The 27,379-nt window shown below is 42.9% G+C and overlaps 1 protein-coding gene across 1 annotated transcript in view; it reads right to left on the minus strand.

Moving 5' to 3' along the window:
- Positions 1–27,379, minus strand: part of RNF7 (ring finger protein 7) — a 91,338-nt gene that overhangs the window by 54,846 nt on the left and 9,113 nt on the right. Inside the window, exon 2 of the mRNA XM_044071010.1 lies at positions 24,904–24,951. Coding sequence (XP_043926945.1) covers positions 24,904–24,951 — 48 coding nt within the window. The remainder of the gene's footprint in view (positions 1–24,903; positions 24,952–27,379) is intronic.

Here is a 27,379-nt window from a genome sequence, read left to right on the forward strand (position 1 = left end):
GAGAAGAAATCTATTAATTCTGAATATTTTCAGGTTGGCACAATGTTTATTTAGAGTGCCTAGCAACATGTGTGTTTGTGGTGCGTAACATCATGGATGTTCAGAGATTTAAAGTTGATTAAGTACTTTTTATACCTTCGTGGAAGCTTTCCGATGGCTTTACTAAGCTGGCTCTGCAAAGGTGATGATTTTTGCAGACTGTTCTGGGAGCTTATTCATTTCATAGCACCTGTGGCCATCATCCTGAATCTCATCCTCCCCTACATTTCCTACATACATTGAGGAGAGTTGGCTTGGTTGGAATGGGAGATATTGGGTCTGTCCTCCAGATTTACGTGCTTTTTTACAGCCTCCACCATCTCTGGCTGTGCTTGTGTTGGGTACCTTTTGCTGCTGGAAAATTGAAAATACACATGGACAGTCAGTATCTTGAGGTGTCAGCCACTAAGGAGACTCCTGACCACCACATGCATACAGAAGCAACTAAGCAATACAAATCCTTCTGCCAATGACCAGAGCATCTTTATGTGAGCAAAAGGTTGTTGTGAACTCCATCCAGCTGGATCTTCTTTAGACTTTGCTGAATTCCCTAGTCAGAAGTAGAACAGCAGAAAGTTTCTGAAATGTTTCTTTCCTTTTTTCCTGTACTGCTATTCTTGTCCAATATTTTTTGCACTTATGCACGTATTTATTCTAATCACTCAGTCACAGGTTTCAGAAGTTGGGATGTTGCTCTTAGTACCTGTACCTCTCAACTTCCTAACACAAAAAATCTGGATAAAGCCTTAAACATTTGTGGGACAAAAACCCAAAAATAGGCACATATTTTAAATATTGTTTTTATAAATTTAGAATGTTAAGTTTATAGGTATGTACTAGGCTAATGGCCCTGGAGCCTTTAGAAGCCTAGCCCACAGGATTACCCTGGCATCATGCCACCCAACCTTAGTTCCTAGTGCCTCTGTCGAGTAGAGCCATTGAAGTGATCCCCGGGGTGAATTTTATAGGTTCATAGTATGTACTAGGCAATAAAATGCTGTGTTACCATCATGCATTTCACTGCCAAGTCTTGAACCCAGGACCCTGTGCACTACAGTCAGAGCAACATACCACTATGCCAAATCAGCTGTTCTAACCTTTTAGAATAACAGGTTTTGTGTTAGCTTGCTTTGTCTGAACGATATTTATTTATTTATATGTGTATTTACTTATTTATTTAATTTATTTGTTAACATTTGATTACTGGCAAAGTCCAACGGAGTAGAAGCCCATTTTCAGTGAAGACCCAGGGAGAAAAGCTCTAAATTATTACAAACCATTTTAAGAATAATTTTAGAATCTTCAAAAATAAACAAAAACATCTGCAGTTTAAATAATTATAACAAATTAGACATAAAAACATTGGTTAATAATCAGTACAAGTTATGTATTTAGACAAATGTTAGTATGTAGAGAAATTAAAGGTAAATTAGTCTAATACAAACATGAACTGTATAAGAAACAGGCTTATGGTACACTTGGAGAGAAAGGCAGTGAAGAGAAGTAGAGAACAGTAAGGAAGTAAGTGAAGCAGGGAGAGTAAGGACACAAGGAATGAAAAGGTACTTGTTGACATTTAGGGATATAGTTTATCCTGGCTTTGAGCAATAACATAACCACGTTTTAGCTATGAAGTCTTTCAGAGCATTTTTGAAAAATGGTAGGGAGCATACAGAGCCGGTGGTTACAGGTAAGGCGTTCTAGGTCTTAGTAACCAAGTACAGACTATGCCCAGCAGATTTTCTAGGTTTGTAGACAGAGTTGGTTTTGGTCAATGCAGCACAAAGATTATCTGGGAACATAGCTGTGTAGAATGTGCTTTAGTTTTGTACAAACAAACTTTTTTATAAGTTCAAATGTTAATATAAATAAAACAGTACTGTTCTGGTTATATTTTATTTAATATTAGAGCAGCGGATAATTGCATTTTAGTTTTATACAAGTTCAAATATAAACAAATCACTACTCGTTATATTTTGTCTGCTCAATTTGTGTGGTTATATTTTGAGTAATATTTTGTCTGTTCTTCAATTTGTGTTTGAATACTGATATCCCACAATTCCATTTGAGTGGACGGGGTTACATACTTATGCACGCAAATTTTATGTTAACCAGATTTTTGGCCAATTGTACCCATTTTTTATGGACCTTTGCCCAGAGTTTTGATGTTTCCAAGTTAAGAGATATGAAACACGAAGTATAGACAAACTATAAACACAAAAAACTGGGTAGAGTGAAAGAAGGCACACGAATGAGGCAAATAAGGTTAAGCGCTTTTCGTTTATGTTAATCCACAAACTTCATCAGACAATACAAATTGTTTCAGACACATTTAAATACATAAAAATGCAAATGATTATCCAATCAACAAAGAAGAAATACATCAATGAAGCACAAAGTCACCACCCCCTAACTATGTATATGAACAATCTAGTTAAAATTTAAATGGGCAACCCCACATTTTCCTAAAACAAATCCTATTAAACACAAAAACACAAATTATGAATATATTAATAATTAAATACATATTAAATTAAGCTTAACGTGTTAAACTTTTAAGTTTTAAAATGCTACTTAAAACACAGCCTTCATTCAAACCAGGCTGATTGTACACATTCAGCCTGATTTGCCAAGTAAGTTCGAATTCATCCAATTTAAGAGCGTCCGGACCACCTCTTGGATTTTTGCTCACCTGGTCCAAAATGATAAATTTAAAAGAATGGTCAGAAAATTGGTCTATATGTTTTGCTAAAGCGTTCTCAAGCTTGTGTTTCCTAATTGCATACAGGTGTTCATAAACACGTTCACGAAGCCTTCTTTCAGTTTTGCCAACATAGAAAGCTGGACAAAACTGACACTTGGCAAGATAGACCACCATCTTAGAATTACAATTATTTCTCAGTTTTAAATTGTAATAGAAATTGTTAACAAATACTCTGTTAGATTCCAACATATAAGCACAATAATTACAAGCTTGGCATTTATACATGCCTGGAGTTCTAACAGGTTTTACTCTGATATTCTCACAATAATTTTTAAGATGTTTTCCTTTTCTATAAATTACTAACGGACGGACGATTGGATAATCATTTGCATTTTTACGTATTTAAATGTGTCTGAAACAATTTGTATTGTCTGATGAAGTTTGTGGATTAACATAAACGAAAAGCGCTTAACCTTATTTGCCTCATTCGTGTGCCTTCTTTCACTCTACCCAGTTTTTTAAGTTAAGAGATATGCCTGCAATTCAGACACCAGTCTGGCAGAAGTAACAGCTAACAAAAGAACAGTCTTCCAAGATCAATGTTGCAAGAAAACCGAAACAGCAGGCTCAAAACGAGTCAATTTCTTCAGAATGAAATTAAGATCCCAGGGAGGAGCAAGAGACTTCCTGGGAGGTCCAATATCAAGGACACCATTAAGAAATTGCTTAGCCTCAAATCTAGAAGCTAACAGAGAAGTTAAAGGCAGACAAGCAGAAAGAGCTGATAAGTGGACCTTAATAAAAAAGAGTAGGCCAAACCAGCACTGAGCAATTCAAAAATAAGAGAACCCAAGGAAAATCCAAAGTAAGAGGGTCCAGTTTATGAGAGATGCATCAAATATGTAAATGTGAGATTTTCTAAGTAGGATTTCCTAATAGTGGGTTCCCTGGCCTCCTGCAGGACCTGAAGCACGTCCTCAGAAAAACAGGTGTCTAAGAGGAATCAACATCCACAATGTCAGTTGAAGCATGGGCAGGTGGGGATGGATGAAAGATCCATGTCTTGTGCAAGTAGACCAAACCTGTGAGTTAACTTATGATAATTGCCCTTGGCTAGATGCAGAAGTAGAGGAACCAGTGCCATCACAGCCAAAGGTCCAACAAGAGTTTGGGAGCATCCTGTTGAATCTTGAACAGGACTCTTGGAATGAGAGGAAATGCATAAAGAAACATCCCCTTCCAAGAAAATGACAGGGTGTCCACCTTCCACTCCAGAGGACCTGGGACTCTGGCACAAAACAGAAGTGGTCTGTTCAGAATGGAGAAATATTTACTTGAGGAGTATCCCACTAGTGAAAGTGTCCAGAAACACATCCCTGTGAAGCATCCATTCATGGGATTGAGTGAAGGACCTGATCAGTGAGTCTGTCACAATGTTTTGATCTGAAGGAGTATAAACTGACTGAACAGCTACTCGATACTTGACAGCCAGATCCCATATCAAAAGCGCCAACAGGCAAAGAAGGTAAGATCTTAGTCCACCTGTTTGTTGATATACCACACAACTGTGGCATTGTCTGTGAACAGCTTGAGAGGCCCTGGAGAGAAAAAGAGAGGATGAAAAGGCCTGAACAGCCAGCAGAACAGCTCTCATCTCTGACATTTATGTGCTCCTTCTGCTGATAAGGCGACCACACTCCCTGAACCTTCAGGGAGCCAAATGTTGCTCCCCATGCCACATTAAGAGTCTGTGAACAAATCCAGAGGGGGAAAAGGAGGTGAAAAGGGAGCCCTGGATTCAGAGACAACTGCTGAATCCACCACAGAAGTTCCTTCTTGAGACAAGGGAGAAGAGGAACTGAAGTCTACAGGATGTGCATACTGAAACCACACCAACTTCAGAAACCACCAGAAACTCCTCATGTGGAGTCTTGCCAGAGGGAGCCTCGGAATGGTGGATGCCATGAAAGCCAGATCTCTCAAGAGACTCCCTGGCTGTAATGGGGGCCAGGGGAAGAAGAAGAGTTAGAAAGTAAGAAATGAGTGTCAAGGCCTTTCGAGGAGGTAAGGATGCCAGCAGTGGCACCATTTGAATCCTGCAACCCAAAAAGACATGATCCTGAGAAGTCAGGGAAGACTTTTTTAATTTTATTGTAAACCTCAGGCTCTGAAGAAAAGAAATGGTAAAACAAAGATTTTGCAAAAGGACCTCCGGAGAGGATGCCTGAATCAGCAGGTCATCTAAGTAAGGAAATATTTGGATCCCTTGAAGCTGCAAAAAAGCAATAACAGGAGCGAGACATTTGATGAGCATCCCAGGGACAGCAGAAAGGCCAAAGGGCAAAGCACAGAACTGAAAATTCCAGGAAGAAGAGAAACAGAAAAAATTCCTGAATCAGAATATGGAGATAAGCATCCTTGAGGATCCACACACACCGTAATGGCCCAAGTGAGCAAGACAGGAAACAGAATCTGAAAGGACAACATCCAAAAGGAAGGCACCTTCAGAAAAGTGTATGGAGAAAGGTCTAGAAATCTGTCTCCAAGTACCCACTTTTCTGGGCATGAGAAATATTCTTGAATAAAACCCCTTCCCCCTTTGGGACACAGGCACCTCTTGAATAGTACCCTGAGACAAGAGATCTCCTAAGAACCTCTGGGAAAAAAAGGAAGTTGGTCCCGAGAAGGCTGAGGAATGCCCATAAGAGGAGGATGGGAAATTCACACCATGAAGTTACCCCTGATGAATGATTGACAGAACCCAAGAATTCTGGGTGATTCGAAGTCAAATAGAAGAGAAAGAGAAATGCAAAGAAAAAGAGGAATGTGGCTGGGAACAGGTGGATAGTCAGACAGCACCTGGTTTGTCAGGAAAGGAAGGGCAAGACTGCCTATGAACAAAGGCTGCCTTAGAAGGGTAGTGTGTCTGAAATTTAGGCACAGGAGAAAAAGACATGTTTAAGCTTCTGTAAGGCCTTCCCCTTGTCCTGAAGAGACAACAAACCAGCAACTGCTTCTCCAAACAAAACTATTATTCAGAGGAGCATCCATCAACTTAGCCTTAATATCACTGCGTAAAGGTTGAAGCCCAAGCCAAGAATACCTCCTCAGTACTGAACCAAAAGCAGCAGCCCTAGAAGAGATATCCTCTGCATCATAACTACATTTGATAGAATGACAAACTACTTGAGAGGAATTACCTAGCAAGAAAAGAGCAGAAGATTTACTCAAGAGTCTAGAAGATCAGAAAAAAGCTGACAAGCCTGGGAAAGAAGAGCCAACACATACCTAGATATATGGGTCTGATAATTAAATTATCCCTAAAAGTTAGGGTAGCCAAAGTGTAAACCTTCTAAACCAGCCTATCCATTTCTCTGCTGTCCTTGTCAAAAGGCAGTAACTTGGACAAAGGAAGCAATTGAGATGGCTTATCAGAGGCTAGACACCACAGATGGGTCAGCAGCAAGGCACTTTAAAAGAAACAATCCTCAGACACCCTATAAAAACTATCAGACTTCTTGGGAGCAGGGTACAAAGAATTAGGTGCTTTAGAGGCATTGGAAAAAACATCCAGTAAAGCGTCCGAGACAGAAGGAATAGCCGCAGGTTTAGAAGATTCCATCTGCAGTAACTCATAGTACCTCTTATGGATATCAGAAACCTGGGCACAATCCCAGTTAAAAAAAATGTCATCATCCTAGAGCTTGTGTTCCCAAAGGAAATTTCCTCAGGAGGAGTATCTGGACTATTTGGATTATGGGTCTGAGGAGGAGGAATCCTAAGGAGAAGGAATCTGGGTAGAATAAGTAAGAACTTCATCAGAATCCAACTCTTCCTCAGAAGAATTCAATTCCCTGGGCCTTTTAGGGGAAGAAGAGGACCAAGGAGGAGCAGGAACCAAACCCCCCCCGAGAAGGCCTTAACTGTAAAGCATTAAATAACCCCAGAGTAAAGGTCTGCCACTCATTTTGTGGATCCCTAGAAGCAGATTGAACAGATATACTTTTCTGTTTCTTTAAGGGAACATCTATCCTAGAAAACTGAGAAGGCTCCGACTCAGGAAGGCATTCCACAACCGTGGTAGGAACGTCTTCCCTAAGAAACTGTGGAACCCCCCCCAGACCCCTCAGAAACAATCAGTGGTTCCCCCTGAATGCCTGAAATGGACATCTGCTGCCTCCAACCTGGACATAGCAGAGAAATCTGACAATACAGCCAGGCGAGTCTCCAGGTTTGTAACCTCAGGAAACACCAGGCAGAGACTAGACATGCACCTGCTTCTTCCCTGATGGCTGACCCTCAGGGCAGGAAGTTCCATCCATAGTATCTTTAAGCAAGAAGTTTAAGTCGCTGGTTCTCAAGATACAATGAAAGGGAAGAAAGCAAACTACAAAGGATTTTTGGGGCAAATGCCAAGATGTACAGTTGTGAGACATTTCTAGGCAAAAAAGGTACTTATCGTGACAGTCTTTATGGGGAATCCGTCTCCCACACTGGGTATTTACTCTTACTGGATGACATCAATCCCCCCCAAACAGCACAAAAAAAAAAAAAAAAAAAAAAACCCAACTGGATACTAATTTGCAACGGTGAGGACTTCAGAAAACAGGAGTAATCACCAGAATTCCAACATACAGAAAAAAAAAAAAAAAAAAAACAGACCAAAGGTTAAAAAAACAGCATTTGGACTGGCGGCAAAGAAGTTCTTAGTATGGTATGCTTGAACGTCACCTTTATGCCTTACGCTACACGAGAAGTGTTTAGATGATGTCCAGTGTACCTTAAAGCGATGGCAGGCTTTGGTAGACTGGTCGGACAACAGGCTTCACTGCAGGTAATCCCATAAATTATGAATACTGCAGCGGTGAATATAAGGACATCACATTATACCACACATTAAAAGTTATCAGGCTACATCCACATCAGTTTGGTTTTGTAAAGGTAGACCCTGTCAAGTGAACCTCTAACTTCTTTGAGAAGGCAACACCAGTGAACAGTGTGAACACTATAAACAGCTTACCTTCATTTGTACAAGGCATATGACGCAATCCACCATGCTAGCATAATTAATAAACAAAATCAGTCACAAAAAGATTCCAATGTGGCAAAATGGATAACAGACAGAACTCACAAGGTGTGAGTGGCAGAGGCAACATCAGAGACCATGAAAGCAACTAGTGGTGTCCCAGCAGGGCCTGCTTTTGTTTGGCACTTCTCTGACCTACACACTAAAAATCAAGACCTATGGCTAAACAAGTTGGCAGACGAATGCAAACTGGGAGTTACGGTCAAATCCCTCTCTGCAATGACACCCACCAGCAGAAACTTATAAAATGCCCAATGTACTGAAAATGGGCTTAAATTAATGCTAAAAATGCACTGTTGTCACATTTGGCAGATTACCCACATCTCCGCATACTGCAGTGGACAATTCCCCACTTAACCAGAAAGGACAAGGTACTGCCATGCTTTTTTGTTTCTTACAGTCTCCTTAGAGAACGCTCGTGTAATGCCTTCTGAGCAATCAGGGATTCCATTGCCCAGGATTTCGATTTCTTATACCGTCACAAGTTAAACAGTCCCACAAATACCAGATTAAAGTCTGCTTTAGGAAAAATAATAGTACAAGACAGATTCATTACTCAGCAGCTTTCTCACCTCTGGAAATAGACTCCTCTTGCAGATAAGAGTGTGTAATATACTACTTCCTTTCAAAGAGACCTAGAAAATTGGACAAGGAATCAAAAACAAAAAATAGATCTAACGAGGGGATTTGAGGAAGGGAGTGAATACTGCAAAAGTGAAGAGAAGGAAATTTACTGTTATGGTAAGATTTTGCACAAATGTACTAGGTCATTCAATATCAGCGTTGCTGTATTCTTAATGTTAGGGAGAGCAGAGAAGCTCAAGAAACAGAAAAGGAGGTGGAAGGCTGAGAAGAACCCTCAACAGAAGAACAAAACTTGCTCTGGCCCTAGAAACCATATCCAACTTATAATGTTTAGTAAAGGTATGTACTTAAGACCAAGTAGCAACTTCAAAAGGATAGAATTGGTGCCCAACCCCTTGAAGAAATCACCAGAAGAGGCAACAGCCCTCGTGGAATGAGCTCTAACAGAAGGTAACAAAAATTTGTCATGAAAAGTATAACAAAGAGGAGATGGTTTGCTTAGGAATAGTCAACCCCAATGTCCTGGAATGAAAGGAAACAAAAAAAAGCTGATTAGACTTACGAATGGCCTTAGTTTTATCCAAACAGTACCAGAGATGTCTGTGCAAATCCAAGGTATGCAAGACCCTCTCACTAGCAGAATGAGAACAGAAAAAGGAAGGGACTGTACAGACTGATTCAAGGACAACTCGTTTACTACCTTGGGCATAAAAGGAGGATTAGTACAAAGGGACACCCTGTTCCTGTGCAAGGCAAAAAGAAGGAATGGCCATAAATGCTTGGAGCTCAGAAGCACAAGTAGAAGTAAGAGCCAGCAACAAAACAGGTCTTCCAGGTACAATGTTGCAAAGAAGCAGAATCTGCAGGCTCAAAAAGAGCCAGAGTTAAATTTTCCAAAACAAAATTACGGTTCCAAGGAGGAAGAACATGTTTCCTTGCAGGCCTAATATGCAAGATGCTTTTAAGAAAGTTTGACCTCAAAACAAGAAGCCAAACAAGGATTCAAGGGCGCAGAAATGGCTGATGGGCCTCACAGAAGAATATGCCAGACCAGACTGGAGCAACTCACACAAATGAGAGAGGACCAAAGGGACCCCCTCTGAAAAAGGATGCTGGTTAGGAGCATGGCACCAAACAGAATATCATTTCCATTTGGACATGTAAAATTTTCTGACTGAGGTTTCCTTGCCTCCTGTAAAACCCCGAGAATGTCCGCAGAAAAACAGGTGACTGCAAGAGACCACAACCCTAAAACCCACAGTGTCAGTTAAGAGTGGACAAGTGAGGATGGATGACAGACCCCTTGCCCAGTGTGAAGAGGTCCAACTTGTGAGGTAACCTGTGGTGACTGCCTATGGACAGATACATTAAGAAAGGGGAACTAGTGCTGTCTTGCTGAAAGGGGGTCACTTGCAAGATTTTGGGAAGTCCAGCTGAATCTTCTGCAGGACCCCTGAAAGTAGAGGAAGAGGAGGGAAACCATAAAGAAACATCCCGTTGCTAGGAAAAGAAAGGACATCAGTCATCCACATCAGATTGCATGGCACTCTGTAACAGAAGACAGGGAGTTGCCTGTTCAGAGGGGAAGCAAAAAGATCTACCTGAGGAATACACTAATGATGAACAATGTCCAGAAACAAGTCTCTGTGAAGCATCCATTTGTGGGCCTGTGTTTTGGACCTGCTCAGACAGTAGACTGTGCTCTCAGGCAGTATACATTCCTTCAAAGAGTAAACTGATAGAGAGCCACCTCCCAAGCCTGAAGAGTCATCCTGCAAAGGAAGTAATATTTTGTTCCACCCTGCTCGTTTTCATACCACTTCACTGTGGTGTTGTCTGTGTACACCTTCATGGGGCCTGGACAGAACATGGGATGAAAAGCTTGAACAGCCAGAATCGGAGCGGTCATTTCTTTGTTGTTATGGTCTGGCAGAGACCAGGAATTTTCAAGTGAGCACATGAAGCCCCTTACCCAATGTTGGAGGCATTGGTGAACAGTTCTTCAGAAGGACTGGAGGCAGAAATTGTAGGGCTGGGTTGAGGGAAAAAAATCCACCACTAAAATTCCTTCTTTAGACAAGAAAGGAGAGGTACACTGAAATCCAGAGGGTGGGAATGCTGCAGCCCAACTGACATAAGGTACCACTGAAGCTTCCACATATGCAGTTTGGTAAGAGGGAGCACAGAAAAAGAGGCGGCCATGAATCCCAGCGCCTGAAGAAACATTCTCGCTGGCATGGCAGTCAGAGGAAGAGGAGACTTGAAAAAAGGCAGTCAATAACAAAACTTTTGAAGTTGAAGTTGGAGAGGCCAACACAGACACTGTCGGATTCCTGCATCTCTGATGCACATGATCCCGATAGGGAGTCAGGATGGACTTTTGGGAGTTGATACAGAACCCCAGACTTTAAAAGAGAGATGGTAAACTTCAGATCACGTAACATTTGACTGCAAGAAGGTGCCTGAAGAAAAAGGTAGTCTACACAATGAAAAATCTGAATGCCTTGGAGCCTGTAGAAAGCAATCATAGGAGCTAGACATTTATTGAATACCTCTGGGGCAGTAGAGGCCAAAAGGCAAAGCAGAGAACTGAAAATGAAAGGAAGAAACAGAGAAATGTAAAAATATCCCGAAAAGAGGGTGAATATGGATATGAAGGTAAGCATCCTTCAGATCCAAAGACACCAGAAACGTCTGGGGTAGTGAGAGGGGAAACAGGGTTTGAAGAGTAAGCATCCATAAAGAAGACCTTGAGCAAGGTGTTGAGCAGGAAGAGATCCAGAATAGGTCTCCAAGTGGCCTCCTTTTAACCAGGAACATCCTGGAATAAAAACCCTTTCCCACTTGGGAAAAGGGGGCAGGTCAAATGGTTTCTTGGTTCACCAGGGACCCTAGAACCTCTGGGAAATGAAGTTGCTCTATTGGAGGTTGAGGAATCCCTGAAAAAGGAGGGGGATACAAGTACTATAAAGTAAACCCGACAATGATAGAAAGAACCCAAGAGTCTGAAGTGATGAGAAGACAATTCGGAAGACAAAGGTAATCTGATATAATAGAAGAAAGGGGGGGTTGTCAAAGAGAAGCAGGTTTATCAGATAAAGGAGGCTTCTAGGTCACAGAAATCTGAGAAGCCTTAGCAGAAGGGGCCCGCCTACCACCATTCCTGCCCTTGGAGGCCTGGTGGGGTTGCCTGCAGACAAAGGTAGATCTAGAAGGATAATTCCTCTGGAACTTAAGGATAGGTTCATAGGTAGATACTAGGCTATCTGCCCTAGGGCATTTATAAGCCTAGCCAGAGTGTATTGGCTTCCGCCTCCCTATTAGATTAGCCTACTGTGCCTCTGTAAAGTAGGTCACAGAAGGCACCCTTTTAAGATTAGTTTACTGTGCCTCTGTCTAGCAGGGACACAGAAGAGATCCTGGGGTGAATTTGCAATTTCCCATCCACGCGTCCAGATTTCGCTTGAAGAGGGTCAGCGAGGGGCTATGTCTAACATGAATTGGGATTCTATTCCAGAGTGAGGGGAGCCTCTGGGAAACGAATCTATCCCTCCAGCATGTCCTATTTATTTTTGTACTGAGGTTTAGGTCCCTGGAGCGTGTAGCTCTAAGGGACTTGGAATTTTTGAGGTGGAGCATGTCCATTAATTCTGGGTTTGACATGGCTTTGTACGTCAGGCATAGATCGCCTCTGAGTAGGCGGTAAGCAACTGAGTAGAGCTGGAATTTCTTTAGTCTAGCTACATAGGAAATTTGTTTGTAGTCCATGATCCTCTTGGTGAGGTACTTTTGGGGTCTCTCCAGTTGCTGCAGGTGTCGGGTAAGGTACATCCCAAAAGGGGCATTGTATTCAATTATGGGCCTGATGAGTGACGAGTAGAGGGGCACAATGACCTCTCGATCTAGATGCGAACCCTTTCGTGATAAGGTGGGCTATATAGAAGGTCTTTCTAACCACTTTGGCAATGCGATTATCAAAGGAGAGATTACTATCTATGTTTGTCCCCAAATCTCTAATTACTTCTTCCGTACTTAATGGATTACCACCTATGTGGTAATTTGTGGGCACCTTGTTTTTCCCAAAGGGGATGACTATGCACTTTTTAGCATTTAGCTTGAGACCCTTTTGGAGGATGCTTGTGTCAGCTGGAGATTCGATTATGGCCCCCAGTTTGCAGTCATCTGCGAACTTTGTCAGCCATAATCCCCCAGTGTTAGCCTGAACCTCAGAGAAGTATATACCGAACAAGAGAGGTCCCAGGACTGAGCCCTGTGGGACGCCACTTGTAACTGGTTTGGATTCGGACATGGCACCTGCGATTCTGACCATGTGGGTTCTATCTCTGAGCCAGTTTGCAACTCATCTTGTGATATAGGGGTTGATATTTAAACTGTTATCTTATTTATGATGCCCGAGTGGGGTATTGTGTCGAAGGCTTTTGCGAGGTCCAGGTAGGCTGTGTGGACTACCTTACCTTCATCTATGGCTTTGGTAATGGTTTCAAAGAAATCAACTAGGTTTAAGAGGCAAGATCTGCCCTTAAAGCCGAATTGGGTAGGGTCCAGTATCTGGAGGCTCCCAATGTCTTTATTTATGAGTTCCATGATAATACGCTCCATAGCTTTACAGACCAGACTGGTCAGGCTTATGGGGCGATAGTTTCCAGGGTCCGTTGTGGCACCACCTTTGTGGAGTGGGACCACTGTAGCTGTATGCCATTCTTTGGGTACATATCCTGTAGTAAGGCTAAGTTTGAACAGTGACTTAATATGAGGGTTCAGTTCTTCTTGGAGCTCGTGTAAGACGCAGCCGGGGACGCCGTCCGGTCCCATAGATGCTGTGTTTTTTGCTTTGGAGAGGGCAGCTGTCACCTGTGCATCTGTGATGTCAGGAAGGTTACATTCAGTTGGGATAGGCATTTGCTCCTTTGGGGGGGGGGGGGGTTGCGCTGAATCTGTCTGCCAGGATGTTGGCTATGTCTGTAGGTTCCGTATATTTTGTACCGTTATGCAACAATTCAGAGCATATCTGGGAGTTTTTCCACCCATGTTCCTGACATAACTAAAGAAGGCCTTGTGATTATCTTTAGTCTAGGGCAAATTTTCTTTCGAAGCTGGCCTCTGATGATTTTATGAGGGATTGAAGTTTTTTGCTAATACTGATCAGAGATGCCTTCCCTTTTTGGGATTTTGCTCTGTCATGTAGCTTCCTCCTTCTGTTGTATAGCTTATTTATGGCCAGGGTCAACCAGACCGGTCTCCTGTTTTTGGAGGAGTGAGTCTTGGTTTTATTTGGGATAGCACGATCCATGCATTCCTGCAGGTGCTCATAGAATGCATTTGTAAAGGATTCTGCGGATTGGGCTGTATTATCCTCTGGCCCAGGGGCTTTGAAGTATTCCACCTCAGTCTTGAGAAGTGCAAAGTTGGCTTTTGAGAAATTCTTTACAGTGATTTCCTTGGCTGGGGGTGGGGACGGGATATGGATGTCCAGGGAAATTTGTTTATGGTCTGATCTTACCAATGAGGGGTTTTTACCTCTGGTGTGGAACAGAGTCCGCATGTTGGTGATGACCAGGTCAAATATGTTGTTCCCTCTTGTGGGAGTGGTGACCAGTTGTTCCATTGCGTTAGAGTTTATAAATTCAAGGAACCGTTGGGCGAGGGTGTTTGGGCTTGAGTAGTTTTCCCAGTCAATGCTTGGGTAGTTGAAGTCACCCAATAACATAGTGTTTGGAGAGACCTTCATATTCTCCAGTGTTCTCAGGAATGCCAAGTGGGGTTCCTGTAACAGGGAGGGTGTTCTGTAGCAGACTACAAACTGAAAGGCAGTTTTGCCTGCTGTTAGTTGCACATGGATGGTTTCCGATGCTTCATGCAGTGCCACTAACCTGGAGGTGTAGGTATCTTTGATGAATATAGATACTCCCCCTCCTTTTGTGCTTCGGTCCGAGTTTTGGGGCCGAAACGCATGGTATGAGTTATAACCTGGTAGTGCTGGGATGCTCTCTCAGGAGCCTTGAACCAGGTTTTTGTTACTGCACAGACATCAATTTTTTTCCATACTGAGGAGAGCCTCGAGTGCGTGCATCTTGAGGTTTAGACTTCTGGCATTGAGTAGCATTGCCTTTAGTTTTTTATCCTTGGGTTGTGTATGGAGGTGGGTTTGTCCTTTGAGACTTGCCTAAAAAAAAGGCACTATAGGGGTGACAAGAGCCTTGGCCAGTATACGAAAGCCTAAGGGTGACAGGTGCAAGCCGTCCCTAGCGAAGCAACGTGGCTTGTCAAGCATGTCATCCCAGGCAGACAGACACTGGATCCCCTTTGAATGACACCAATACTTTAGCCAATTGTTGAAACTGATCATTTTGTCTTTATACTGTGGCATCATTCTTGGTGAGGGCAAGATGCTACTCAAGGTCAGGGTCATACCAGCTTGGGCTACATGGTCAGAGAGCTCCTCTATGTCTCTTTTCATGTAGTCCAGGGAGGTACGTCTCAGGTCATTCACACCAGCATGGACAATGACGGAGTCATACTTGTACTTGCTTTGGAGTGACCCGAGTGCTTGCGTTATGTGGCGGATCCTGGCACCAGACAGGCAGCTTACAGTGACCTTCTCCTTGTTCAGTCTGGTGAGCAGGACGTCAGTGTGCCGGACAATAGAGTCCCCTATAACAAGTATTTGGTGTGTTGTTTGGCCTTAAGGGCTGTAACTGATTTTGAGAGATATGTGATTAGTGGGTATTGTTGAGGGGTGGCTGTTGCTTGGATATCTGCTTAGGAGGTCTTTGCTGTTTAGGCAGATTTTTATTTAGAGCCTCCGAGTATGTTTTTGTGCGTTTATGTGTTGGGTATGCAGATGCAATAGGTCTGTGGGAGACTGGATTTGTGGTGTGGGTGGTTACCTTTTCCTCCTGACTGACTGTGCCAGTTTTGGGTTGAGAGAGCTCTGCCTCCAGTTTGGCTGTGTAACTGCATCTCTCACATGTATTAGAGTTTGTTGGAAGGAGGAGAGGGTTGTCTGTGTACATAAGGGAATTGTAACATTGCCTCATAATTCCCAGATTCACCAGCTGGACTGGAGAGTAACCTTGAAACTGACCCTTGGACATACCAGATTAGTACAGGGAACTGTTTTTTACTGATCAAATTAGGGAAGGGAACTGATAGCCTAATACTTATGAGAAGTCAAGGAGGGTGTAGTGCTTTAGTTAGTTAGTGTTTCCTTATAAGAGCTGAGCAAGTGCAGGGCTTTAGAAAGAGAACAGAGTGATTACTTTGAGAGTTTGAACAGTTCTAAGGGAAAAAGTAAAGAGCAGACTTTGTGGAGTCTGGAATAGTTTAAACCTGTTTAGGCGGCGCTGCCCGACGCTGCTCAGTGCGCAAAACCACACAAAAAGAGAGTTGTAGAGTTTTAAGAGAGAGATCAAGGAGTTTAGAATGGACCCAAAATGGCCAAGGAGAGGAGAGACAAAAATATGTTTAAGGCCATACAGTGCTTTGCCTTTCTTTTGAAGGGACTTAAAAAGGTCAGCAGCAGCAGTCCCAAAAAATGTTTATTATCCAAAGGAGCATCCAACAACTTGGTCTTAATGTCCTCAGGCAAAGCCTGTAACTGACGCCAAGAATACCACTCATGACAGACCCAAAAGCCACAACCCTGGAAGGTGCATCAGCAACATCATACCTGCACTTAACAGAGGAGTGAGCCACTTGAGAAGCAGAACCCAAAATAGAAAATAGATAAGGCAGAGGATTTGCCTTCAGAATTAATGAGGTCAGAAATAACCTGACAAGCCTGAGCAATCAAGGTCACAGAGTACCTGGTCATGTGGGTCTGGTAATTAAACAACCCTAAATGCCAAAGTAAAAACAGTGCAAACTTACTTACCAATCCTCTCCATTGCTCTACTAGCCTTATAGCAGGGCAAAGATATGGGAGAGAGCAAGAGCTTAGGTTTGTCATAAAAGACAGATACCACAGCAGGATCAGCAGGACATTTAAATACAATTTGACAATCCTCAGGAACCTTACAGAATCTATCAAGTTTCTTAGGAGCAGGAGGCGGAGAATCATCATCTTAAAATACTCAATTGTATTTATTACTGCTTGGTGTAACTCATTCTAAGCCTTTTGGTTTAAACACTTGGGCTTCGGACCAGTTAGTTGTTTTGCACTGAGAGGTTTGTGGTCTGCACTGTTGTGGCAGAACAGGTAGCTTACATCCTTCTAGGTTGAGAACTGCTGATTGAGGGCTCAGTGTCTGTTATTCTAAAAGTGTATTAATTCTGGTTTAAGCACTTGGGCTTTCAAGCCAGTTATTTTACATTAAGAGGGTTCGTGGTCTGCACTCTTGTGGGAGGAGAGGCTGGACTCTGCCCTTCTGAGCTGGGAATTTCTGGTTAAAGGCTTATAGTGCATGCATATCTGAACTGTTTCTTACTGAAGTTGGTGCGCCTTGTTTGCTGTGGCATAGACTGGATTCGGGCCTGCTGGATCTAGCTTTGTTTGTGTAACTTGAGCACTAATCCAGACATTCTCTAAAGTATTCAATGGTATTTATTACTGCTTGGTTGTAACTTGATTAAAGTGTAGCTATCATTCAAGTCTTTTGGATTAAGCACTTGGGCTTCAGACCAGTTGTTTTACATTAGGAAGGTTTGTGGCAAGCACTGTGGTGGCAGGACAGGTAGCTTTCATCCTTCTAAGTTGGGAACTGCTGATTGAGAGCCCAGTGTCCAAGTGTATTAGTTCTGGTTTAGGCACTTGGGCTTCAGGCCAGTTATTTTACATTAAGAAGGTTCGTGGACTGCACTCTTGTGGGAGAAGAGGCTGGACTCTGCCCTTCTGAGCTGGGAATTTTCTGGTTAAAGGTTTATAGTGCCTGAATATTTGAACTGTATCTTACTGAAATTGGTTCACCTTGTTTGCTCTATCATAGACTAGATCCAGGCCTACTGAATCTAGCTTTGTTTATATACTTGTTGTTTGTTTGCTTGTTATTTCCTGGAAGCTAATTCACCTAATACGCAACTTCTCAGCGCTTCTGTGGATCACTAGTGATATCTGCATTGCTTACTGTACTTATTTCCTTGTTTCACTTGAAAGAAAGTTACTGTTTGTCGTTTTGCATTTAGTTACTTGTATCACATTGCACTCAAGTTACCTGGCACTTGCTCACTAAAGCAATTATATAAGTCAGCACTAAAAATTAAAAGCACTACACCCTCACTCCCCACTGGCCCTTGTTTTCAATTAAGGATTTCCCAATATTATTCTAGCATGTCCAAAGGTCAGTTGTCAATCTCCTCTCCGGTCCAGCTGGTGAATCTGGGAATCTTGAGGCAATGTTGTAACTGCCTCATGTACACAGACAACCCTCTCCTCCTCCCACATAACACAAATACTTGCGAGATGCAGCTATTTAGCCAAACTGGAGGCTGAGCTCTCTCAACTCAGGACTGGCAAGAGCAGACAGGAGGAGAAGGCAACTACACACACCACAAAACCAGCCTCACATAATGCTACCACTCCACTGAATCAAACACATAAACACACAAAGACATACTGAGGCTCTGAGTAAAATTTACCTAAACAGCAGAGGCCTCCAAAGCAGACACCCAAACAACTGCTACCTCAAGACACCCCACAAGCAACACATAAACCACAAAAGCAGTGTGCAAAGCAGTCACAGCCCTTAAGGCCAAATACAACACCAAACATACTTGTCATAGGTGACTCCATAGTCAGACACACTGACGTCCCACTCACCAGGCTGAACAAGGAGAGGGTCACAGTAAGCTGCCTATCGGGCGCTAGAATCCGCCACATAACACAAGCACTCGGGTCACTCCACAGCAAGTACAAATATGACACAGTCATTGTCCATGCTGGTGTGAACGACCTGAGACGTACCTCCCTGGACTGCATGAAAAGAGACAGAGGAGCTCTCTGATTATGTAGCCCAGGCAGGTATGACCCTAACCCTGAGCAGTATCCTTCCTTCACCAAGAATGATGCCACAATATAGAGACAAGATGATCAGCTTTAACAATTGGCTTAATGTCTGGTGTCATTCAAAGGGGATCCAGTGTCTGTCTGCCTGGGATGACATGCTTGACAAGCCACGCTGCCCAAGGGACGGCTTGCACCTGTCACCCTGGGATTCCGGATATTGGCTAAGGCTCTTGCCACCCCATAGTGCCTTTTTAGGCAAGGCTCAAATTCTAAACCTACCACCCTAGAAAACAAAAATGGGAAGAAATTGAGGGTAATGCTGCTCAATGCCAGAAGTCTAAATCTCAAAATGCACGCACTCGAGGCCCTTCTCAGTATGGAGAACATAGATGTCTGTGCTGTAACTGAAACCTGGTTCAAGGCTCCTGAGAGCACACCGGCAGTATTAGGTTTTACCTCATATCATGCGTTCCGGCCCCAAAACCCGGACCACTCCACAAAAGGAGGGGTGTATCCATATTCATAAAGGATACTCACACCTCCAGGTTGGTGGCAACGCATGAAGCTTCGAAACCATCCAGGTGCAACTAACAATAGGCAAAACTGCTCTACAAATTGTAGCATGCTACAGGCCACCCTCTCAAACTCAGGAACCCCACACAGCCTTCCTGAAGACACTGGAGGGTATAAATGTATCTCCAAACACCATCATATTGGGTGACTTCAACTACCCGAATATAGACTGGGAACATTACTCAAGCCCTAACTTTCTAGCCCAACGGTTCCTGGAGTTCATAAATTCAAATGCCATGGAACAGCTAGTCACTGTTCCCACGAGAGGAGAAAATATACTAGATCTCATTGTCACAAACATGGGGACAAAATGCTCCACACCGGAAGTATATGCCTCATTGGTGAGATCTGATCATAAACTAATCTCACTGGAAATCCACATCCCGCCCCCACCCCAAACCAAAAAGACCATAGTGAAGAACTTCTCTAAAGCAAACTTCACACTACTCAAGACTGGTGTGGTATCCTTCAAGGCCCCTGAGTCAGAGGAAACCACAACCCAAGCTGCGGAAGCCCTTACAAATGCCTTCTATGAACACCTCCAGGACTGCATGGATCAGGCAATCCCAAATAAAACCAAGACTCTTTCCACAAAGGGCAAACGTCCAGTCTGGTGGACCCCAGCCATTAACAAACTTTACAATAAGAGGAGAAAGCTATTACATGATAGAACAAAATCCATAAAAGGGAAGTCACCCCTGATCAGTATTAGTAAAAATTACGAGCACTCATAAAATCAACTAAGGCCAATTTTGAGAGAAAAATTGCCATGGATTCAAAGGACAATCATAAGGCCTTTTTCAGCTATGTTAGGAACCTGGGTGGAAACTCACAGATATGCTCAGAATTAGTCCAAAATGATACAAAATCACTGAACCCACAGACATTGCCAACATACTGGCAGACAGGTTCAGTGCAAACTTCACCCCTCTCCCCTAAAGGAGAGATAACTATCCCAGCCGAGTGTAGCCTCCCGGACATCTCAAATGCGCAGGTGAAAGCTGCTCTCTCTAAAGCTAAAAACACAGCATCAATGGGACCGGATGGTGTCCCCGGCTGTGTGCTACACGAGCTAAATGAGGAATTAAACCCGCACATAAGGCAGCTGTTTAATCTCAGCCTTACCACAGGATACGTGCCCAAGGAGTGGCGACGGCAACTGTGGTCCCACTCCACAAAGGTGGCGCCTCACGGACCCTGGTAATTACCGCCCATAAGCTTAACAAGTCTAGTCTGCAAAGCTATGGAGAGGATCATAATGGAGCTCATAAACAAAGATATAGGGGACTTGCAGACATTGGACCCGACCCAGTTTGGCTTTGTCAAGGGAAGATCATGCCTTTTGAACTTGGTCGACTTCTTGAAATAGTCACCAAGGCCATTGATGAGGGAAAGGCAGTCCATACAGCCTACCTTGACCTTGCAAAGGCTTTCGACACAATACCCCACTCGGGTATTGTAGAAAAACTTACCAGCTTAAATGTAAACCCATATGTCACAAGATGGGTTGCAAACTGGCTTAAGGACAGAACCCACAGGGTTAGAGTTGCTGGCGCCGTGTCAGACTCCAAGCCAGTCACAAGTGGTGTCCCACAGGGCTCGGTCCTTGGCCCCCTATTGTTTGGCATCTACTTCTCAGAAGTACAGGCCAACATGGGAGGACTTTGGCTGACAAAGTTTGCAGATGACTGCAAACTGCGCGCCATAGTGGAAAGTGCATCGGACACTGATATCCTTCAGAAGGGACTCACGGAAACAGATAGCTGGTGCCAGAGCCATGGCCTGAAGTTAAACGCCAAAAAATGTATAGTCATACCCTTCGGGAAAAACAAGGTAACCCCAAGCTACCATATAGGTGGCAATCCACTAAGGACAGAAGAGGTTATCAGGGACCTGGGGACCCAGGTTGACAGTGGCCTTTCTTTTGACACTCACATTGCTAAAGTGGTTAGAAAGACCTTCTACATTGCCCACCTGATCATGAAGGGATTCACATCCAGATCTAGTGAGGTCATTGTTCCCCTGTACTCTTCACTTATCAGACCAATGATCGAGTACAATGCCCCATTCGGGATGTATCTCACCAGACATCTGCAGCAATTGGAGAGACCCCAAAAGTTCCTCACCAAAAGGATAAAGGGACTCCAAAATCTGTCATATGCTGCCAGATTGAAGAAACTCCAGCTCTATTCAGTCGCATACCGTCTGCTCAGAGGTGACATGTGCCTGACATACAAGGCCATGTCCAACCCGGAATTAATGGACATGCTCCACCTCAAAAATCCAAATCCACCAAAACCACTAGAGCAAGCGACTTAAACCTTAGCACGGATATAAATAGGACGTGCTGGAGGGATAGATTTATCACTCAGAGACTCCCTATGCTGTGGAATAAAATCCCGGTCCATGTGAGGCAGAGCACCTCGCTGACTCTGTTCAAGAGAAATCTAGACCTGTGGATGGGAGATCGTAGGTTTACACCGGGAATCATCTCTGGGTCACTGCTGGACAGAGGCACAACAAACTAATGGGCACAGTATTTTTTCATATAAGGGGTGGCGTAAGCCACAATAATTTGGGCTAGGCTTATAAATGCCTTAGGGCAGATAGCCTAGTATAAACCTATGAACCTATGAACCTATGAGACTTGGAAGCGGCAATGAAAGTGTCTAACACAGCAGCCAACACATAAGGAACTACAGATTCTTCAGGAGTATCCACCTAAAGCAACTCATATAGTCTCTGAATATCAGACACTTGAAAAGAATCCCACTTAAAAATATTCCATCATCCTCCCCCAAGGTTCCTCAAAAGGAGACTCAAGGACAACAGAACCCCCCTCCCATCAGAACCATAAGCCAAAGCGAAGGTATCTGTGAAGAATAGGACAAAGACTCCTCATCAGACAATTCTCATCCGAGGAACCCAGTTCCCCAAATCATTTAAAAGGGGTAGAAGTCCAGGGAGAAGCAGGTACCAAAACCCCTGCAGGAGGCTTAGGGCCATCACGACAGAAAACAAGCCCCGAGTAAACACTGGCCATTCCCTTTGGAGTACCTTTAGGACAGACCGAAATATACTTTATTTTTCATCTTTTCTTGGGAGGGAACATCAGTCCTAACAAATGCAAGATGTTCAAACCGGAGATTCGATAAGGGAACCTGGGACCTCCTCCCTGACAAACATCTGTGGAATCCCGGACCTTCAGAGAATCAACCACTCTTCCCCCTCACACAACCACAGCAAATGCCTGCAAAGCCTTGGCTTAACATGCATAAAGATGGATCCATGTTGGCCTGTGATAGGGTTGTGGCAAAGGAATCTGATATGGACACCAAATAGTCTACAGAGCTATTACCTTCTTCTAGAGGGACATCCAGTGGAGGCTGAGCAGCTAAAAAATATGGTCGAGACTTCTTGGCCGCCTTCCTCCTAGCAAGAGTATCTCGGGGTTAAAGAACTCTGCCATGTCACCTTAGGCCAAAAGCCACTGGTTTTCAAGATAAATAGTCATGGAAGACAAACTGCTTTAGTATGTCTTAGCCTCAAACACTTTACCAGTACTACAGGAGATATTGGTCATGGGAAGACACTGTTCGTGACCATCCTTATGAGGAACATGCCTTCCACACTGACATTTTCCCTTCTTGGATGACATGATCTCTACATATACAAAATAAAATACAAGACCAAAAAACACACACACACACACACACACACACACACACAAAACCCCAATGGGGCACTTATCCAAGTATTCAGCACAGCAACAAGGCATTCAGACCAATGAGCTATAATGGCATTCAGACTGGCAGCAAAGAAGTTCTGGGTAACTGTGCCCATAAGTCACTTTTGTGACCTATGTTCTGTGTGGGGAACATGTATGTGACATACGGCACATTCAAGATGATTAAGCTTTGGTATACTTGCCAAACATCGGGCTGCCCTGGTATGGAATTACTAACATTAAGAATACTTCAACAGTGATATAGCAGGGCATCTTACAGGCACCTATGTATTCCCTCAGTTCCCTCCTGAATACATAGACCGATGGGCTGACTAACAGAGGGAAAATTTATTCCATAGGTGAGGGATCTTTTGAGATGTGGTAAGTTCTACAATGTGATGGTGTTCTCACGTTCCAATCACCAGAGAAGTATTCTATGCAAAAGGTTTCAAAAAGTAAAGGGCCCTTTAGCGCTATGCATTCCAAGCAAAGATGTCCACTAAGAAGGAATATAGAGAGAGAGACTTGCTGCAGTCTTAGACTATAATGCCTTAAAATTTTCTAAAGTCTGTAAGAAATATTGTATACTTACTCCAACAGCACAAGATGTGCTAATAGGATACAGCAAAGCGCATTTTCACAGAACATGTCTGGTAAGACCTGTACCTAAAGGGTCTCCAAGCAAATTTCTCAACTGCAGAGGACATCAAATGGGCAATGCCACATGCCTTTTGGACAGTAGCAACTATATACATGTCAAATCAAAGATCAGTGTACAAGAAGGTCTTATTTAAGTCAACTCTTAGGGCTTTCCATTGAACAGTGCACAACGCAGGTGTGGAGTGCTAAAATTCAATAGTACTGGACATTAAGGTCAAGGTGGTGTATCTGTGTGTGTAACATTAAGTGCCACTTAAGGGGAGATTATAGTGGCAATGCCTGCAGTCAACTGCAAATTTGATGAGCCCAGAGTAAAAAAAGGAGCGGCCCAGAGCCCTAACGGTCTTTGGGGGTGCACAGGATGGAAATCCTCCTATTCTTCCTTATTACGTGAAATCATAAAGCCAATTATTTGCTCGTTATTATGGCATAGTTTATCTTTACACCCTCGTGCACCTGTATTTTCAAGTTATTATGGCTTTACTTACACTTAAATCCTTATATTCTTGTAAATGTCCTTCACAAAGCCTTATGATCACCATCTGGATACAAGACTAAAAAACTGGAGATAAACACCCCTGCATCCCCATGTCACTAAACATACCAACTCTGACACTGCATACCTTTGGGGGAAAGAAGAAAAATACCCATTTTTTCACAATACTGCTCTACTGGTTACCTTTGGTTGAACATAGGAATCAATTTGACAATTCCTGTTTCATCATAATGGGACTATGGTCAGAAAAGAAGTGTTCTTAAGACTGACAAATTTCTTTTTCATCTACATTCCTCTTATCAAAAAGGGGATGGTGAAGGATAATTCTCAAAATACGAGGACCTGTGCTGGTACTACGATGGGGACAGCAAGACCTGGCAACTAGCCAACAAACTAGTCCGATGATACTGTTCACCTATAATTTTATTACTAGGTCAACCATTTTGGTCTGATGCTTAATTGCTCCAGTCCAATTATTTGTTTAGCCTCCTTTAGGTCTTAAGAGTAGAGGCTGCGCAGTTCTCCGTAGCAAATGATATTGGTACAGTGTAAGACACTGGTGACAAGTTAATTATGCGCCTTTATGACTGGTTCTGCCATGTGAAGGGAGCCAAAGCAGCAGCGTTAACACATATGCTCTAATCACCCCCCCCCCCCAATTCCTAACTCTTCTGATGTTCAGTAATTCAACACTGTTAAGTTAGGACAGTGATGAAAAGCAAACACTGCACTCAAATGAGAAAGTTTCGCAGTGGAAAGAACTAAAAAGGACGCATTCCAACATCATTCATTAAAGTCTAGCACACCCCAAACAAACATAACACAAGCATGTAATTGCTGGTTTTTGCACTGGGTTAAGACAGTTAGTAAAAATGGCCAGACCAGCACAGTTTTACCAGTAAGTAAATCTAATACTACTACTGTCACAGTGACTCATACTTCTCAAAACATTTCAACACAAGAATTTCATTTTTACTACAAAACTTAGCAACTTTTAATTATGTTGTTTAAATGAGTAGCCCTTTTCATAGAAACTGATTTGACCAAAATGCTGCTCTAAACTGATACTCACCAACACAATCTTCTTGCTTGTTTTCGGCTTGACAACGAAGACAAGCATCTAAAAATAAAGAAAATTAGTCAAATCACTCAAAGTACTGCACTCAAAATTCATTTAAAAAAGGGTCAACACCAGTGTTAAGTCTCCCAATGGCCAACACTGTATTCTCTTTTCTCCCTCCCTTTCACATATCCCCAGCAGTAGGGCACACATTCTTAGATACACAGTTACATATTGCATTACATGTCGCATAATCTGTATGCGGGTACATCTGCATTATCATTACTCTGAACAGCTTACCCTAGTCAAGGTTACCATCACCACAGTAACAAGCTTATGTAGGGTACATCAGATGTCCCTATTCCCTCAGCAGTCTCTAGCAAGACGGCATTCACAAGCAAGAGGAGTCAGAAAATCCCACCAATATATACTGGGGGTCTGTCCCAGTGCCTCCTCCCACTGTGTTTTGCACAATACACCTTGCAAGGCACCTCAACAGGTTAACATGGAAAAGGAGAGGCTTAGCAATGCATTTTAAATGTACTGCTTTCAGACACATACTCTCTCCCCCTGCCGAGCTTCTGGTATACAAATGATCTTTTAACAGTTATCATGTAAATTGCTCTTTGCTGTCAGACACAGCTTGCTCATCCCCCAAAATAAATTTTCTATGTACACTATGTGGATAGAAATGAAAGAACAATCTATTTCAGCTTTCCCACACATGTAAACTGTTCCCCCTTTCAATGCAATTTCCACCAAGGTTTAATAGTGATCATGTTCTTCTGCTTTCACACAATCTGCCTCCCCACCTTTCACCCCAAGAACCATCACACCAAGGCTAATTGATTTATCTGTCTAGAACATCTGAAAGCAAAGTAAAAGAAATAAAACTTACTTCAACTTGCTATTCTAAACACATGTACTACTTTGCCTGGCAAGGTCCCCCCACACACACACATGCACAGTCTGCCTCCCCATTCCTCCCGATTTGGCCCTCAGATTTCTGACTGTTATGAAAGTGAAATCATGACCACAGTAATGTATTCCAACTTACTCTCTTAAGCATACAGTTCCCTCCATGGCATACACAGGATTACTTAACAGTGATTTAGTTACGTCCCTTTACAGTCCAACTCTCCAACCACACTTGACTTCCCAAATTTTTGCTCCCAACATTCTTCAAAGAATAATGGCCAGAGTAATGTTTTTCAACTGTCTGCTCTCACACACAGTCAGCTCATCCCAACTGCCATAATAAAATGAAAACTAAATGACTGCCGTGGGCTGTGTGCACCATTATAACTGGCCATAGATACCAGATGTCCTGCCATTTATAATTTCAAACAAATTTAAATGGAATAAACTGTCCTGTACGATCAGAGCATCCACACCAACTGGTAATCTCCAATGACATAACTAAAAATTATAGTAACTGACCTTAGCACTTGCACTATCACCAACCGATTGAAACTGTAACTTACACAGTAGCAGACCACAGAGTAGCTAGCCATGGGGGTGTGCATCTGTGCTGGGAGGGCTAGAAGCTTTGCTAATGAATGACATGGCTCTTCACTTCCTGTTAGCAGTAGCTTTAGGAAGATACAGCTGAATGTGGGAAACAAACATTTTTATTAATACTAATACAGATTTTAAAATAGAGACACACGAACATTACAGTTGTGCAAAATCTTATCTTCACTGCTGCAGTATCCTAAACAGAAGGACCTCAGACCTCTCAACCAATCTGGGACAAATTTCAACAGAACCAGGGACAAGTCGAGAAAAAATCAGGGACAATCAGGGACACTTAAAATATTAGTCCTATTAACTTGAAACATTGACAGAATCAGAGCATATGAATTAATACACATTTTCTGAAGTAAAAGAAGTCTATAACTCTTAATTATTGTCATTATTCATTAAGTGTAACTCACCACCTTTCCTCCAAAAGTCACTAGTTTTAGGAGGGATTAAGAGGGACAGAGCTAAAATTTGAGTCAAATCAGGGACAGTTGAGAGGTATGGAAGGAATCCTCACCCAGATGAATCTTCTGCAGGACTTTCGGAAATAGAGGAAGAGGGAAAGCATAAAAAAATCCCATTCCAAGAAAGAAAAAGGGCATCAGTCTTCCATGACAGATGGCATTGCCCTTTGGGACAGAAGAGAGGAAGCTGCCTGTTCAGTGTGGAGGCAAAAAGATCTACCTGAAGAATCGCTCACCAATGGACAATGTCTAGCAATACATCTCTGTGAAGCATCCATTTGTAATTTTGTGTTACGGACCTGCTCAGAGAGTCTGCCACTGGACTGTGCTCTGAGGAAATGTTCATTGCCTGAAGAGTTAACTGATAATGGAGAGCCACTTCCCAAGCCTGAAGAGCCATCCTGCAGAGGAGGCAAGACTTTGTGCCTCCCTGCTTATTGACATACCACATCAATATAGTGTAGTAGTCTGTGTACACCTTTAAGGGGCCTGGAGAAAAC

Source organism: Protopterus annectens, chromosome 5.part0 (genome assembly GCF_019279795.1).
Source record: "Protopterus annectens isolate FY-2018-M chromosome 5.part0, PAN1.0, whole genome shotgun sequence".
NCBI lineage: Eukaryota > Metazoa > Chordata > Ceratodontiformes > Protopteridae > Protopterus > Protopterus annectens.